Source organism: Cetorhinus maximus, chromosome 30 (genome assembly GCF_964194155.1).
Source record: "Cetorhinus maximus chromosome 30, sCetMax3.hap1.1, whole genome shotgun sequence".
Lineage (NCBI taxonomy): Eukaryota > Metazoa > Chordata > Chondrichthyes > Lamniformes > Cetorhinidae > Cetorhinus > Cetorhinus maximus.
The window spans coordinates 7,670,663-7,687,489 of record NC_135908.1 but is presented as its reverse complement, the minus strand read 5'-3'; the positions used below and the strand labels follow the sequence as shown (position 1 = coordinate 7,687,489).

General features: G+C 49.6%; 1 protein-coding gene across 1 annotated transcript in view; it reads left to right on the top strand.

Moving 5' to 3' along the window:
- The window catches only part of LOC144669938 (stereocilin), an 83,085-nt gene that overhangs the window by 18,733 nt on the left and 47,525 nt on the right, over positions 1-16,827 (top strand). Inside the window, exons 9-11 of the mRNA XM_078532221.1 lie at positions 6,753-6,906; positions 12,022-12,189; positions 15,910-16,053. Of these exons, the coding sequence (XP_078388347.1) occupies positions 6,753-6,906; positions 12,022-12,189; positions 15,910-16,053 (466 nt within the window). The remainder of the gene's footprint in view (positions 1-6,752; positions 6,907-12,021; positions 12,190-15,909; positions 16,054-16,827) is intronic.

The window sequence follows — 16,827 nt, the reverse complement described above, 5'->3', positions numbered from 1 at the left end:
TCTTGGGATCCACTACCAACCTGATTTTCTCAGTCTACCTGCATATTGAAATCCCCCATGATCACTGTAACCTTGCCTTTCTTACACACCTTTTCTAACTCCTGGTGTATCTTGTGCCCCACATCCTGACTACTGTTCGGAAGCCTGTACATAACTCCCATTATGGTTCCTTTACCCTTGCGGTTCCTCAACTCTACCCACACAGATTCTACATCATCTGACCCTACATCATTTCTTGCTATCGATTTAATTTCATTTCTTACTAACAAAGCAACCCCACCCCTTCTGCCAACCTGCCTATCTTTAGGATAGGATGTATATCCTTGGATATTTAGCTCCCAGTCCTGATCCCCTTGCAGCCATGTCTCCGTGATGCCCACCACATCATACCTGCCAATTTCAATCTGCGCCACAAGCTCATTTACCTTATTTCGTATACTGCGTGCATTCAGATACAACACCTTCAGTCCTGTATTTCCCGTCCCCTTTCTCATTGTCGTCTCTCTATCTGATGTGCTTGAAGTTAGATTCCTAGCCCTTTCCAAACACGCTGTCCTATTTTGTGTTCTGGGGACTTTAATAGCCTCTCCTGGGCTCTCCTTTCTTTTCAGTTTTTTCATAATTTTCCATGAAGTTGAATCCACCCCCCCACACGCTAACCTGCTGCTTTGTTTCCCATTAGTCATACTTCTTGGAGTTTTACCCTTCCCTCCCCCCCAACTTTCTAGTTTAAAGTTCTGTTGACCACCCTATTTACCCTTTTCGCTAGAACATTGGTCCCAGATCGGTTCAGGTGGAGACCGTCCCAACGGTACAGATCCCTCCTGTTCCAATACTGATGCCAGTGCCCCATGAAATGGAATCCCTCTTTCCCGCACCACTCCTTTAGCCACGTGTTTACTTCCCTTATTCTTGTGTCCCTATGCCAATTTGCACGTGGCTCGGGTAGTAATCCGGAGATTATAACCCTTGAGGACCTGTTCTTTAATTTAGTTCCTAGTTCCTGATAATCCCCAAACAGGTCCTCTTTCCTGGTTCTGCTGAAGGGCCGTGAAGGCTCAAAACGTTAACTGATTTCTTCTCCACCGATGCTGCCAGACCTGCTGAGTTTTTCCAGGTAATTCTGTTTTTGTTCCTCTTTCCTAGTCTTACCTATGTTATTTGTCCCAACGTGGACCACAACAACTGGATCCTCCCCCTCCCTCTCCAATATCCTTTCAAGCCGGTCAGAGATGTCCCTCACCCTGGCACCAGGCAGGCAACATACCATGCGGGACTCTCGATCCTGCTTACAAAGGAAGCTATCAATTCCCCTAATTATAGAATCCCCTACAACTACCACTTGTCTTTTTGCTCCCCTCTCTTGAATGGCCTCCTGTGCCATGGTGCCTCCCTAACTCTGTAACCTCCTCCAGCCCCTCCAACCCTCCCTATCACTGTAAACTCCTCCAGCTTCTAAACCCCTCCCGATCTCTGTAACCTCCTCCAGCCTCTACAACCCTCGCAATCTCTGTAATGTCCTCCAGCTCCTCCAACGCTCACTATTTCTGTAACCTCCTCCAGCCGCTATTACCCTCCCTATCTCTGTAACCTCCTCCAGCCCTTACAACCCTCCCTATCTCTGTAACATCCTCCAGCCCTTACAACACTCCCTATATCTGTAACTTCCTCCAACCCATACACCCCTCCCTATCTCTGTAACCTCCTCCAGCCCCTAAACCTTCCTTATCTCTGTTACCAACTCCAGCCCCTACAACCCTCCCTATCTCTGTAACGTCCTCCAGCCCCTACAACCCTCCCTATCTCTGTAAATTCCACGGGCTCCAAACCACCCCTATCTCTGTAACCTCCTCCAGCCCTTACAAACTTCACTATCTCTGTAAACTCCTCCAACCCCTACAATCCTCCCTATCTCTGCAACCTCCTCCAGCCCGTACACCCCTCCCCATCTCTGAAATCTCCTCCAATCCCTACAACCCTCCCTATCTCAGTAACCTCCTCCAGCCCCTGCAACCCTCCCTATCTCTGTAACCTCCTCCAGCCCCTAAACCTTCCTTATCTCTGTTACCAACTCCAGCCCCTGCAACCCTCCCTATCTCTGTATCCTCCTCCAGCCCCTACAACCCTCGCTATCTCTGTAACCTCCTCCAGCCCCTACAACCCTCCCTATCTCTGTAACCTGCTCCAGACCCTGCAACCCTTCCTACCCCTGTAACCTCCTCCAGCCCCTGCAACCCTCCCCATTTCTGTAACCTCCTCCAGCCCCTAAAACCCTCCACATCTCTTTAACCTCCTCCAGCTCCTCCAACCCTCCTTATCTCTGTTTCCCCCTCCAGCCCCTACAACCCTCCCTATCTCTGTAACCTCCTCCAGTCCCGACAACCCTCCCTATCTCTGTAACATCCTCGAGCCCCTACAACCCTCCCTATCTCTGTAATCTCCTCCAGCCCCTAAACACCTCCCTATCTCTGTAACCTCCTCCAGCCCCTACACCCCTCCCTACCTCTGTAACCTCCTCCAGCCCCTACAACCCTCCCTTTCTGTAACCTCCTCCAGCTCCTATTTCCCTCCCTATCTCTTGTAACCTCCTCCAGCCCGTACAACCCTCCATATCTCTGTAACCTCCTGCAGCCCCTACAACGCTCCCTTCTCTCTATCCTCCTCCAGCCCCTACAACCCTCCCTATCTCTGTAACTTTCTCCAGTCCCTACAACCCTCCTATCTCAGTAACCTCCTCCAGCCCCTGCAACCCTCCCTATCTCTGTAACCTCATCCAGCCCCTAAACCTTCCTTATCTCTGTTACCAACTCCAGCCCCTGTAACCCTCCCTATCTCTGTAACCTCCTCCAGCCCCTAAACCTTCCTTATCTCTGTTACCAACTCCAGCCCCTACAACCCTCCCTATCTCTGTAACGTCCTCCAGCCCCTACAACCCTCCCTATCTCTGTAAATTCCACGGGCTCCAAACCACCCCTATCTCTGTAACCTCCTCCAGCCCTTACAAACTTCATTATCACTGTAAACTCCTCCAACTCCTACAACCTTCCCTATCTCTGCAACCTCCTCCAGCCCGTACACCCCTCCCCATCTCTGAAATCTCCTCCAGTCCCTACAACCCTCCCTATCTCAGTAACCTCCTCCAGCCCCTGCAACCCTCCCTATCTCTGTAACCTCCTCCAGCCCCTACAACCCTTCCTATCTCTGTAAATTCCATGGGCTCCAAACCACCCCTATCTCTGTAACGTCCTCCAGCCCCTACAACCCTCCCTATCTCTGTACCCTTTTCAGCCCTTATAACCCTACCTATGCCTGTAACCTCCTCCAGCCCTTACAACCCTCCCTATCTCTATAACCTCCTCCAGCTCCTAAACCCCTCCTGATTTCTGTAACCCCCTCCAGCCTCTACAACCCTCCCTATCTCTGTAACATCCTCCAGCCCCTACAACCCTCGCTATCTCTGTAACCTCCTCCAGCTCCTAAACCCCTCCTGATTTCTGTAACCCCCTCCAGCCTCTACAACCCTCCCTATCTCTGTAACATCCTCCAGCCCCTACAACCCTCCCTATCTCTGTAACCTCCTCCAGCCCCTACAACCCTCCCTATCTCTGTAACATCCTCCAGCCCCTACAACCATCCCTATCTCTGTAACCTCCTCCAGCCCATACAAGCCTCCCTATCTCTGTAACTTCCTTGGTTCCCAAATCCTCCCTATCTCTGTAACTTCATTGAGCCCCTACACACCTCCCTATCTCTGTAACCCCCTCCAGCCTCTACAACCCTCCTTATCTCTGTAACCTCCTCGAGCCCTTACAACCCTCCCTATCTCTGTAACATCCTCCAGCCCTTACAACCCTCCCTATATCTGTAACCTCCTCCAGCCCTTACAACCCTCCCTATCTCCGTAACCTGCTCCAGCCCCTACACCACTCCCTATCTCTGTAACCTCCTCCAGCCCCTACAACCCTCCCTATCTCTGTAAACTCCTCCAGCCCCAACAATACGCCCTGTCTCTGTAACCTCCTCCAGCCCCTACAAACCTCCCTATCTCTGTAACATGCTCCAGTCCCTACAACCCTCCCTATCTTTGTAACCTCCTCTAGACACTACAACCCTCGCTATCTCTGTACGCTCCTCCAACCACTCCAACCCTCTTTATCTCTATAACCCCCTCCAGTCCCGACAACCCTCCCTATCTCTGTATCCTCCTCCAGCCCCTACAACCCTCGCTATCTCTGTAACCTCCTCCAGCCCCTACAACCCTCCCTATCTCTGTAACCTCCTCCAGTCCCGACAACCCTCCCTATCTCTGTATCCTCCTCCAGCCCCTACAACCCTCGCTATCTCTGTAACCTCCTCCAGCCCCTACAACCCTCCCTATCTCTGTAACCTCCTCCAGTCCCGACAACCCTCCCTATCTCTGTATCCTCCTCCAGCCCCTACAACCCTCGCTATCTCTGTAACCTCCTCCAGCCCCTACAACCCTCACTATCTCTGTAACCTGCTCCAGCCCCTACAACCCTCCCTATCTCTGTAACCTCCTCCAGCCCCTACAAGCCTCCACATCTCTTTAACCTCCTCCAGCTCCTCCAACCCTCCTTATCTCTGTTTCCCCCTCCAGCCCCCACAACCCTCCCTATCTCTGTAACCTTCTCCTGTCCCCACAACTCTCCCTATCTCTGTAACCTCCACCAGCCCCTAAAACCCTCCCTATCTCTGTAACCTCCTCGAGCCCCTACAACCCTCCCTATCTCTGTAACTTCCTCCAGCCCCTACAACGCTCCCATCTCTGTATCCTCCTCCAGCCCCTACAACCCTCCCTAACTCTGTAACCTTCTCCGACCCCTACAACCGTCCCTATCTCTGTAACCTCCTCCAGCCCCTACAACCCTCCCTATCTCTGTAACCTCCTCCAGCCCCTACAACCCTCCCTATCTTTGTAACCTCCTCCAGTCCCTACAACCCTCCCTACCTCTATAACCTCCTCCTCTCCCTCCAACCCTCCCTATCTCTGTAACCTCCTCCAGCCCCTACAACTCTCCCTATCTGTGTTACCTCCTTGGGCTCCAAACCCTCCTTGGGGACTTTTCTCACTGGGTTCAAAGCCTCTGTTTGAAACGTCTTCAGCCAACAGCCTGAGTGGCCGCTGTGGCTGGTGGACAGGGCGATCTTTGGGCAGCCACGGTCACAGAATCCTGCTATCGGCCTGTGAGAGACGGAGGAGCCTCTGCAACCCCTGCCCGATCAGCAGGAGAGGAGACAGTGTGAAATCCCAGCCGGAGAGGTCAATCTTTTCCCAACCCTCACCTTCTCTTCCAGACTCGGTCGCCTGATGTGTTTTGTGAGCCAAGAGGAGCTTCAGCTTCTACTCGCTGTCCAGTCTCTCTCTGACTCGATCTCCTCAGCTCTTTTGGGATGCATCAACGACAGAACGATCGATATTAATGGAGGGGTGAGTTCTCCAGAATCCTATTGATTGGCAGCTACAAGATCGCAATGTCTTTATTCCTGACTAGGTCACATCATTTAGGTCAATGAGTTTTTAGTTAATACTTGGTCTGTACAACCTCCCTGGCCTGGTTTTGATTAACCCTTTGAAACCTTTCTCCGGGGGGGGGATTACATGATCTGCAGAGGCAGGAGGGAAGGTGACTGGTCCCAATCCAGCCATCACAAGTGAGTCAGTCTTGTAGGGCCAGCTGGTCTATTCCTGCCCAATGACGTTGTATATCTCTACATTTTAAACATATTTTTAGTTCAGTATCAACATAAGCTATTCAATACTCAGGTATTGCATGGTTTATAGTTGTTAATTGTACATCAATTGTGTTTAATTATATGCAGGTAGAGAGGTTAATTGGGGCTTCCCTTGAGCAGATATGCAGAAACCTGCTGAAACTGGGGTGTGGTTGAGTTAGGAGGTTTATGCTTGTAATATTTCACTCTGCAAATAAATGTAGGACTGAGTAAAGATTGGCTCCAGTATCATCCTTCACCAAATGCTTTCAGGAAGAGAACAATAGTCAGGGTGAAGTTCCTTCTCATTTCTCCTCACCCCAAAACACAACCGCAAGAGAAAGTATTCCCTCTGGAGGGGAGTCCAGAACAAGGTGGCATTGCCTTAAACTTAGGACTAGACCATTCAGGGATGATGCTAGGAAGCATTTCTTCACATAAAATGGAAATATGAAACTCTCATCAAAGAATCTGTTGAGGCTGGGGAGGGGGGCAATTGAAAATTTCAAAACTGAGATAGATGTTTTTGCTAAGTCCTGGGAACCAGGGCAGTAGATGGAGTTAAGATACAGATCAGCCATGACCTAATTGAATGGAGAATGGGCTGAAGGGGCTGAATGGCCTTCCCCTGTCCCTATAACCTTCTCAACAGCTCCATGTACAATAATACTCGTCCCCTTCCAGTTCCCACACTAGTTTCTTGCACAACCTCCTCATGTGTGAATTCTCAGGAACTGTCAAGTAGAGAATTCAGACCCAGATCTTTGTGGTGAAAGTGTGTTGAAACCGCTTGTATGTCCTTTTATATCTTCATAAAGGCACCGTCAAAAAATGGCAGGTTGTGCCTTGTGCTCACTGAGCTCATTGTGTGACTAAAGTAGGCCATGAGTGGAGCCAGGCAGCGAAATCCACGATGGAAGCGTCAGATGGAGTGGGGCAAGTGGACGGAATGGCCATTTTTCACATTGCGCATCTTCATTTTGTGATTAGGTTGCACATCTTTTGGCAACTCACCTCAGGAGACAGAACACGAGTGCCTTCACACCCCGGAATCTGGAGGCTCTTGCTGGACTCCTGCCAGTGCTTGGTGTCAGCTTTCTGCAAAACCTCCCGGCTCACCAGAGGTCAATACTTATCTCCAGCATCGACTCGGTGCCATTTTCTACCGCACAGGTAGGTCCAAGTGTGGACAATGTGTAGATCAGAGGAAGGTGGCTGCAATTGGCAAGGGGACAGTCGCAGGGAGAAAGGAGTCATTGATAGCCACTCGAATACTTTTTGCTGTGCAGTCACTGCTATAAGGTAGAGAAACGTGGAGGTATATCTGTCCGCATTCTGCTCCCACAATGTTTGTCGATGTTGGTTAAGCAATAAATATTGGCCTGGACACGAGGGAGAATTTCCTGCTCTTGTTTGAAATAACGCCATAGCTCCTTTTCCACCCACCTGAGAGGGGAGGCTGGGGCCTCAGTTTAACACCCCATCAAAAAGATGGCACCAGGAGTTTCAGCCTGGGTTACGTGACCAATCACCCGGAGTGAGACTTGAACCTATGATCCTTGACTCAGAGGTGAGAGTGCTACCAACTGAGTCACGGCTGACACTTGTGCAGAGATCCCTCCCTATGAAGCAGTTGTTGAGGATACTGCAATATGGGGGTGCTTATCCATAATGGCTGGAAAGTTAATCCCTGGTCAGTGCTGAGTCCTTGTTCCTTACTGCTCTGTCTGTGCGTGTGTCTGTCTGTCTGTGCGTGTGTCTGTCTGTGCGTGTCTGTCTGTGCGTGTCTGTCTGTGCGTGTGTCTGTCTGTGCGTGTGTCTGTCTGTGCGTGTGTCTGTCTGTGCGTGTGTCTGTCTGTGTGTGTCTGTCTGTGCGTGTGTCTGTCTGTGCGTGTGTCTGTCTGTGCGTGTGTCTGTCTGTGCGTGTGTCTGTCTGTCTGTGTGTCTGTCTGTCTGTGCGTGTGTCTGTCTGTGTTTTTAAAAATTCATTGACGGGATGTGGGCTTCGCTGGCTGGGCCAGCATTTATTGCCCATTCCTAGTTGCCCTTGAGAAGGTGGTGGTGAGCTGCCTTCTTGAACCGCTGCAGTCCCTATGGTGTAGGTGCACCCACAGTGCTGTTAGGGAGGGAGTTCCTGGATTTTGACCCAATGACAGTGAAGGAACGGTGATATATTTCCAAGTCAGGATGGTGAGTGACTTGGAGGGGAACTTCCAGGTGGTGGTGTTCCCATCTATCTGCTGCCCTTGTCCTTCTAGATGGTAGTGGTCATGGGTTTGGAAGGTGCTGCCTAAGGAGCCTTGGTGAATTCCTGCAGTGCATCTTGTAGATGGTACACACTGCTGCATCTGTGCATCGGTGGTGGAGGGAGTGAATGTTTGTGGATGTGGTGCCAATCAAGCGGGCTGCTTTGTCCTGGATGGTGTCAAGCTTCTTGAGTGTTGTTGGAGCTGCACTCATCCAAGCAAATGGGGAGTATTCCATCACACTCCTGACTTGTGTCCTGTAGATGGTGGACAGGCTTTGGGGAGTCAAGAGTTGAGTTACTTGCCGCAAGATTCCTAGCCTCAGACCTACTTTTGTAGCCACAGTATTTATATGGCTAGTCCAGTTCAGTTTCTGACCAATGCTAACCTCAGGATGTTGATAGTGGGGGATTCAATGATGGTAATGCCATTGAATGTCAAGGGGCAATGATTAGATTCTCTCTTGTTGGAGATGGTCATTGCCTGACACTAGTGTGGCACTAATGTTACTTGCCACTTGTCAGCCCAGCCTGGATATTGTCCAGGTCTTGCTACATTTGGACATGGGCTGCTTCAGTATCTGAGGAGCCATGATTGGTGCTGAACATGGTGCAATCATCAGTGAACACCCCCACTTCTGTTCTTATGATGGAAGGAAGGTCATTGATGAATCAGCTGAAGATGGTTGGGCCTAGGACACTATCCTGAGGAACTCCTGCAGTGATATTCTGGAACTGAGGCGATTGACCTCCAACAACCACAACCATCTTCCTTTGTACTAGGTATGAGTCCAACCAGCAGAGAATTTTCCCCCTGATTCCCATGGATTCCAGTTGTGCTAGGGCTCCTTGATGCCACACTCGGTCAAATGTTGCCTTGATGCCAAGGGCAGTCACTCTCACCTCACCTCGGGAGTTCAGCTCTTTTGTCCATGTTTGAACCAAGGCTGTAATGAGGTCAGGAGCTGAGTGGCCCTGGCGGAACCCAAACTGGGCGTCAGTGAGCAGGTTATTGCTAAGCATGTGCTGCTTGACAACACTGTTGATGACCCTTCCATTGCTTTACTGATGATCGAGAGTAGACTGATGGGGCAGTAACTGGCCGGGTTGGATTTGTCCTCCTTTTGGGTACAGGACATACCTGAACAATTTTCCACATTTTGTTTGCGTGTGTGTAGAAGATGGGGTTGTGATGATGTAATGTGGGTGTTGCGATGACATAATGTGGATGTTGTGATGATGTAATGTGGATGTTGCAATGATGTAATGTGGATGTTGCGATTATGTAATGTGGATGTTGTGATGATGTAATGTGGATGTTGCGATGACGTAATGTGGATGTTGTGATGATGTAATGTGGATGTTGTGATGATGTAATGTGGATGTTGTGATGATGTAATGTGGGTGTTGCGATGATGTGATGTGGATGTTGCGATGATGTAATGTAGATGTTGCGATTATGTAATGTGGATGCTGTGATGGTGTAATGTGGATGTTGCGATGATGTAATGTGGATGTTGCGATGATGTAATGTGGATGTTGTGATGATGTAATGTGGATGTTGTGATGATGTAATGTGGATGTTGCGATGATGTAATGTGGATGTTGTGATGATGTAATGTGGATGTTGTGATGATGTAATGTGGATGTTGTGATGATGTAATGTGGATGTTGTGATGATGTAATGTGGATGTTGTGATGATGTAATGTGGATGTTGTGATGATGTAATGTGGATGTTGTGATGATGTAATGTGGTGGTGAAATAGGGAGATTGGCAAAAATTACAATCCAGCCTCTCCCATGAGCAATGGTGACCTGGCTGAGGGGCTGCAATGAGTGTGGAATCAGACCCAGTAACGGTTGCCACCCTCAGGGGAGCGAGGAGAGGAAAGGCTAGACGATGGGCAGCTAAATATGACAGAGAGCTATCTAAATACTGACTGAAAAATGTAAAGTTGTAATGGATGGTTAGAAACACAAACTTTAACATTTTTTTGTTTACATTTTAAAGGTTCATCAACTTGTGTCTGAGATAATCCAGGATCGTAATGTAAGTATTTATATCAATTTTCCATCAAACATTCCCAGGACAGGTACAGCACGGGGTTAGATACAGAGTAAAGCTCCCTCTACACTGTCCCCATCAAACACTCCCAGGACAGGTACAGCACGGGGTTAGATACAGAGTAAAGCTCCCTCTGCACTGTCCCCATCAAACACTCCCAGGACAGGTACAACACGGGGTTAGATACAGAGTAAAACTCCCTCTACACTGTCCCCATCAAACACTCCCAGGACAGGTACAGCACGGGGTTAGATACAGAGTAAAACTCCCTCTACACTGTCCCCATCAAACACTCCCAGGACAGGTACAGCACAGGGTTAGATACAGAGTAAAGCTCCCTCTGCACTGTCCCCATCAAACACTCCCAGGACAGGTACAACACGGGGTTAGATACAGAGTAAAACTCCCTCTACACTGTCCCCATCAAACACTCCCAGGACAGGTACAGCACGGGGTTAGATACAGAGTAAAACTCCCTCTACACTGTCCCCATCAAACACTCCCAGGACAGGTACAACACGGGGTTAGATACAGAGTAAAACTCCCTCTACACTGTCCCCATCAAACACTCCCAGGACAGGTACAACACGGGGTTAGATACAGAGTAAAACTCCCTCTACACTGTCCCCATCAAACACTCCCAGGACAGGTACAACACGGGGTTAGATACAGAGTAAAGCTCCCTCTACATTGTCCCCATCAAACACTCACAGGACAGGTACAGCACGGGGTTAGATACAGAGTAAAGCTCCCTCTACACTGTCCCCATCAAACACTCCCAGGACAGGTACAGCACGGGGTTAGATACAGAGTAAAGCTCCCTCTACACTGTCCCCATCAAACACTCCCAGGACAGGTACAACACGGGGTTAGATACAGAGTAAAGCTCCCTCTACACTGTCCCCATCAAACACTCCCTGGGCAGGTACAGCACGGGGTTAGATACAGAGTAAAGCTCCCTCTACACTGTCCCCATCAAACACTCCCAGGACAGGTAGAGCACGGGGTTAGATACAGAGTAAAGCTCCCTCTACACTGTCCGCATCAAACACTCCCAGGACAGGTACAGCACGGGGTTAGATACAGAGTAAAGCTCCCTCTACACTGTCCCCATCAAACACTCCCAGGGCACGTACAGCACGGGGTTAGATACAGAGTAAAGCTCCCTCTATACTGTCCCCATCAAACACTCCCAGGACAGCTACAGCACGGGGTTAGTTACAGAGTAAAGCTCCCTCTACACTGTCTCCATCAAACACTCCCAGGACAGGTACAGCACGGGGTTAGATACAGAGTAAAGCTCCCTCTACACTGTCCCCATCAAACACTCCCAGGGCAGGTACAGCACGGGGTAAGATACAGAGTAAAGCTCCCTCTACACTGTCCCCATCAAACACTCCCAGGACAGGTACAGCACGGGGTTAGATACAGAGTAAAGCTCCCTCTACACTGTCTCCATCAAACACTCCCAGGACAGGTACAGCACGGGGTTAGATACAGAGTAAAGCTCCCTCTACACTGTCCCCATCAAACACTCCCAGGACAGGTACAGCACGGGGTTAGATACAGAGTAAAGCTCCCTCTACACTGTCCCCATCAAACATTCTCAGGCTGAAGATAATTAAGCCAGGATATACAGAGATAATTCAATCCTCATTGAAGATCACACAATCTGGGTATCTTTTTCTAAGCTATTGATTTTATGTTATTTTTAGTTAAATAGGAAAACTAACAACAATTTGGAATGAGACAATTAGAGATTCTCTAGGACCGTGTGTTCAGGAGGTGTTACACTATCACCAGACTGAAGGCTGCAAACACACAGTTACATGGGAATTCTCATTATTAATGTGGAAAGGGATTTATATGGAAAAACCTTGCAAAACTATGACCAAAGCACAATGGCAGATAGTAAATATGTATTTCAATATGTTGGCGATCATTTGAATAATATTTGTATCTTTTGAATGTTTCTAGATAACTGCGGAGATAATTTGTCGCTTTGCTCGTTTCCTCCCCGGCTTCAGTCCCTCAGTCCTGAGGAGTGTCCCTGCCTCCGCTGTAGCCAGCGCGTGCCCGTGTTTCACCCCAGTCCTGTCGCAGCTCTCCCGAACCCAGAAGGCTGTAGTACTGGAAGCTCTCCGGGTAGGAGTCAGCGCAAGCCTGCTTTCTGTCTCCGTCTTTGACTCAATCACCCTCTTTGTTTGCTGGTCGAGGTTCGGTAGCCGAGTGTTATTGGATGGGGCGTTACCTCTTTACGTTTACTGACTATTCTTCACCCGCCGAGCTATGGGCCTTACCAACAGAGAATAGATAAGCAGTATATTATTTAATGAAGAGAGATTGCACAACTTGGTGGTACAGAGGGATCTGGGTGTCCTGGTACATGAATCAGAAAGTTAGTATGCAGGTACAGTAAGTAATTAGGAAGGCAAGTGGAATGTTGGTGTTTATTGCAAGAGGAATGAAATATAAATGTAGGGAAGTTTTGCTACAACTGTACAAGGCCTCGGTGAGACCACATCTGGAGTACTGTGTACAGTTTTAGTCTCCTTTTTTTGAAAAAAAGAGTATAATTGTGATAGAAATAGTTCAGAAAAGGTTCACTAGACTCATTCCTGGAACGAGGGGCTGATCCTATGAGGGAAGGTTGGACAGGTTGGGCCTGTACCTACACCCATTGGAGATGAGAAGAATGAGAGGTGAATTTATTGAAACATATAAGATCCTGAGGGGACTGGATAGGGCGGATACCAGGAGGATGCTTCCACTTGTGGGAGAGACTAGAACCTGAGGACACAGTTTAAGAATAAGAGGTCACCTTTTTAAGATGGAGATGAGGAGAATTTTTTTCTCTCAAAGGGTCATTAGTCTGTGGAATTCTCTCCCCCAGAAAGCAGTGGAGGCTGGGTCATTGAATTTATTCAAGGCAGAGTTAGATAGATTTTTGATAGACAAGGGAGTCCAGGGTTATGGTTGGGGGGGTAGCGCAGACAGGAAAGTGGCCACAATCAGAGCAGCCATGATCTTATTTAACAGTGAGCAAGCTTGATGGGCTGAATGGCCTACTCTGCTCCTAAGTTCGAGGTTCCTGTGTAATAAGATCTCTACGTTATCTAAGTCAACATCTGCAACTTCTGATGCTCGTAGCATCAGATTCTCCATTACTGCACATATCACATTCCCCCTGGCTCTGGATCAGCGCTTCCCCCTGGCTCTGGATCAGCGCTTCCCCCTGGCTCTGGATCGGTGCTCCCACTGACACTGGATTGGCGCTCCCACTGACACTGGATCGGCGCTCCCACTGGCTCTGGATCGGCGCTCCCCCTGGCTCTGGATTGGCGCTCCCACTGACACTGGATCGGCGCTCCCACTGACACTGGATCGGCGCTCCCACTGACACTGGATCGGCGCTCCCACTGACACTGGATCGGCGCTCCCACTGACACTGGATTGGTGCTCCTACTGACACTGGATCGGCGCTCCCACTGACATTGGATCGGCGCTCCCACTGACACTGGATCGGTGCTCCTACTGACACTGGATCGGCGCTCCCACTGACATTGGATCGGATCTCCCACTGGCTCTGGATCGGCGCTCCCACTGACATTGGATCAGCGCTCCCCCTGACACTGGATCGGCGCTCCCACTGACACTGGATCGGTGCTCCTACTGACACTGGATCGGCGCTCCCACTGACATTGGATCGGCGCTCCCACTGACACTGGATCGGTGCTCCTACTGACACTGGATCGGCACTCCCACTGACATTGGATCGGATCTCCCACTGGCTCTGGATCGGCGCTCCCACTGGCTCTGGATCGGCGCTCCCACTGGCTCTGGATCGGCGCTCCCACTGACACTGGATTGACACTCCCACTGACACTGGATCAGCACTCCTACTGACACTGGATCAGCGCTCCCACTGACACGGGATTGACACTCCCACGGACACTGGATCGGTGCTCCCACTGATACTGGATCGGCACTCCCACTGACACGGGATTGACACTCCCACGGACACTGGATCGGCGCTCCTACTGACACTGGATCGGCGCTCCCACTGACACTGGATTGGCACTCCCACTGGCTCTGGATCGGCGCTCCCTCTGGCTCTGGATCGGTGCACCCCCTCCTCTGGATCGCCACTCCCATGACACTGGAACTCAGTTCCCTTTGACCCTGGATTGTCCCCGGCACTGATCGCCGTTGCTCTCCTCCCGGAACTGGATTGCTGACCCCCACCCCCCGCCCAGCCGCTGACAATGGATCACTGCTCGTTCTCTGTTATAATTGTTGAGGATTTCAGTTCCATATTTCAAATATCATTTCATAGGATACATAAACTACTAGCAATAGAATTTACATTAACCAGAAACAGAATAAGGACATACAATCCTGAGCATCACTGTCACTGGGTCAAAACCCTGGAACTCCCTCCCTAACAGCACAGTGGGTGTACCTACACCACATGGCCTGCAGCGGTTCAAGAAGGCAGCTCACCACCCCCTTCTCAAGGGCAATTAGGGATGGGCAATAAATGCCGGCCCAGCCAGAGAAGCCCACATCTCATGAATGAATAAAAACAAATATATATATGTAATATATTATACAGATGTGATATTAAGGAGTGTGAGCTCACCCACTTTGGATATGTGATGTGAACAGAAGGGGAGAGTTTGGGAAAGGAAGAATTGCAAGGAAACTATTGGAAAAATGTACATAACGAACACCCAAAATGGCATGGGTGGACAATGTCCAAACATAGACTGGCCCCTCTATGGGAGAGTGAGGGGACTGGCCCCTCTATGGGAGAGTGAGGGGACTGGCCCTCTATGGGAGAGTGAGGGGACTGGCCCTCTATGGGAGAGTGAGGGGACTGGCCCTCTATGGGAGAGTGAGGGGACTGGCCCCTCTATGGGAGAATGAGGGGACTGGCCCTCTATGGGAGAATGAGGGGACTGGCCCTCTATGGGAGAGTGAGGGGACTGGCCCTCTATGGGAGAGTGAGGGGACTGGCCCTCTATGGGAGAGTGAGGGGGCTGGCCCTCTATGGGAGAGTGAGGGGACTGGACCCTCTATGGGAGAGTGAGGGGACTGGACCCTCTATGGGAGAGTGAGGGGACTGGACCCTCTATGGGAGAGTGAGGGGACTGGCCCTCTATGGGAGAGTGAGGGGACTGGCCCTCTATGGGAGAGTGAGGGGACTGGACCCTCTATGGGAGAGTGAGGGGACTGGACCCTCTATGGGAGAGTGAGGGGACTGGCCCCTCTATGGGAGAGTGAGGGGACTGGCCCTCTACGGGAGAGTGAGGGGACTGGCCCTCTGTGGGAGAGTGAGGGGACTGGCCCTCTATGGGAGAGACAGTGAGGACAGTGGAGAATAAGGATCAGTGGATGAAGATTGTTTGTAGTGTGGCCAACCCTCAGAATAAGGATGGATGAAAGACAAGACAAGATTATAAATATATATTTCTCTTATGTCCAACCTCCCCAGCACTCAGAACATATTTCAAAATAAACAATGGTAAAATTTAAGTGAACAGATTTTCACGTCATACTAGCTTTCATTGGTGTAGTAAAAGACTGTTGTTAATGTAGTAGGCCCTATAAATCTAATAGAGGACTTTCAAGACCCCTGTGAATGCTGGGATAGCTCTGCTTCCATTGCCGTCTCTGACTTCCCAGCTCAGCAGACTGTGAAGAGAGCTAGAGATGTACTGGAAAAGACATGAGAGTAGAGGGAAGCGGATGCCACAGGTGCATGCCTCATGAATACCTCGCACCATGGGTTTTCCGACCATATTGCCAGCAAGAACAGACTGCCTGCTTATTTTAACAAAAATGTTTGCCCTTTATTTCCAGACTGTGAGAAGTGATGATGGGCGGTGGTTTGCCCAGTTTGGCTGCCTGGTTCCATTTATCCCTCTGAAGGACCTGGTGTTTGATGCTGAATCTTTTCTGAGAAACCGCAGCCTCTTTAGCAGCTGGAAGTGGTCACCACAGCAGGTCAGTGAGTCTGACAGCTTCTGTATAACCTTCCTCATTCCCTTTGAGAGAGGGGGAGATTCTTCCTGTAGGTCCTGCGCTGTCCCGTGGTTTCCCTCGTTCAGTGCTGTGCACCAATAATGGAAGAATGCCAATTATTTATCTATCATGTTTGCATTTGAATCTTATTTTTGCTTTCTCCCCATTCTATTTCGTTCCGCTCCCCCCCACCACACAGGATGGTGAATTTAGCAACTGAGGCACTAAGAGAGTTATCCCATCATTAATCTCTCAGAGATCGTTATTACAGTGGAGTTAGGCAGAGCAAGTGTGGTCTCCAGGTCTAATTAGATGGATGGAGAGGAATTTTATTGACCTTTTCCCTGATTGACTGGGATTTCTAAACCTCTCTTGTTTAATCTCTCCCTGGAGGTTCCATGGTTGTTAGATGGGATGGCCGGTGTCTTTACTGTGCCCCGTGATTATTGTGTCAGACTGGGTTAATGGATCTTTTCCTGTCGGTCATTGTTCAGAATGAACAGCTGTCATATTTTTCTTTATTTCAGGCCCAGTTTATATTCAAGAAGATTCAAGCAAGTTCAAATACAACAGAGCATTCCATTCTGTGAGTAGAGCTGACTGTGAACATTCGTGAGAAGGATTTTATAATATTTGCTCATTTTCTGCAACCTTACCCCATCACGCAAAGCGTTCAGGGTGAGCGGGGTCAGAGAGGGTGCATTTTGCTCTCACAGAGCTGTGGTCACTTTTAGCTCTGAGGTTTGATGTCATGCC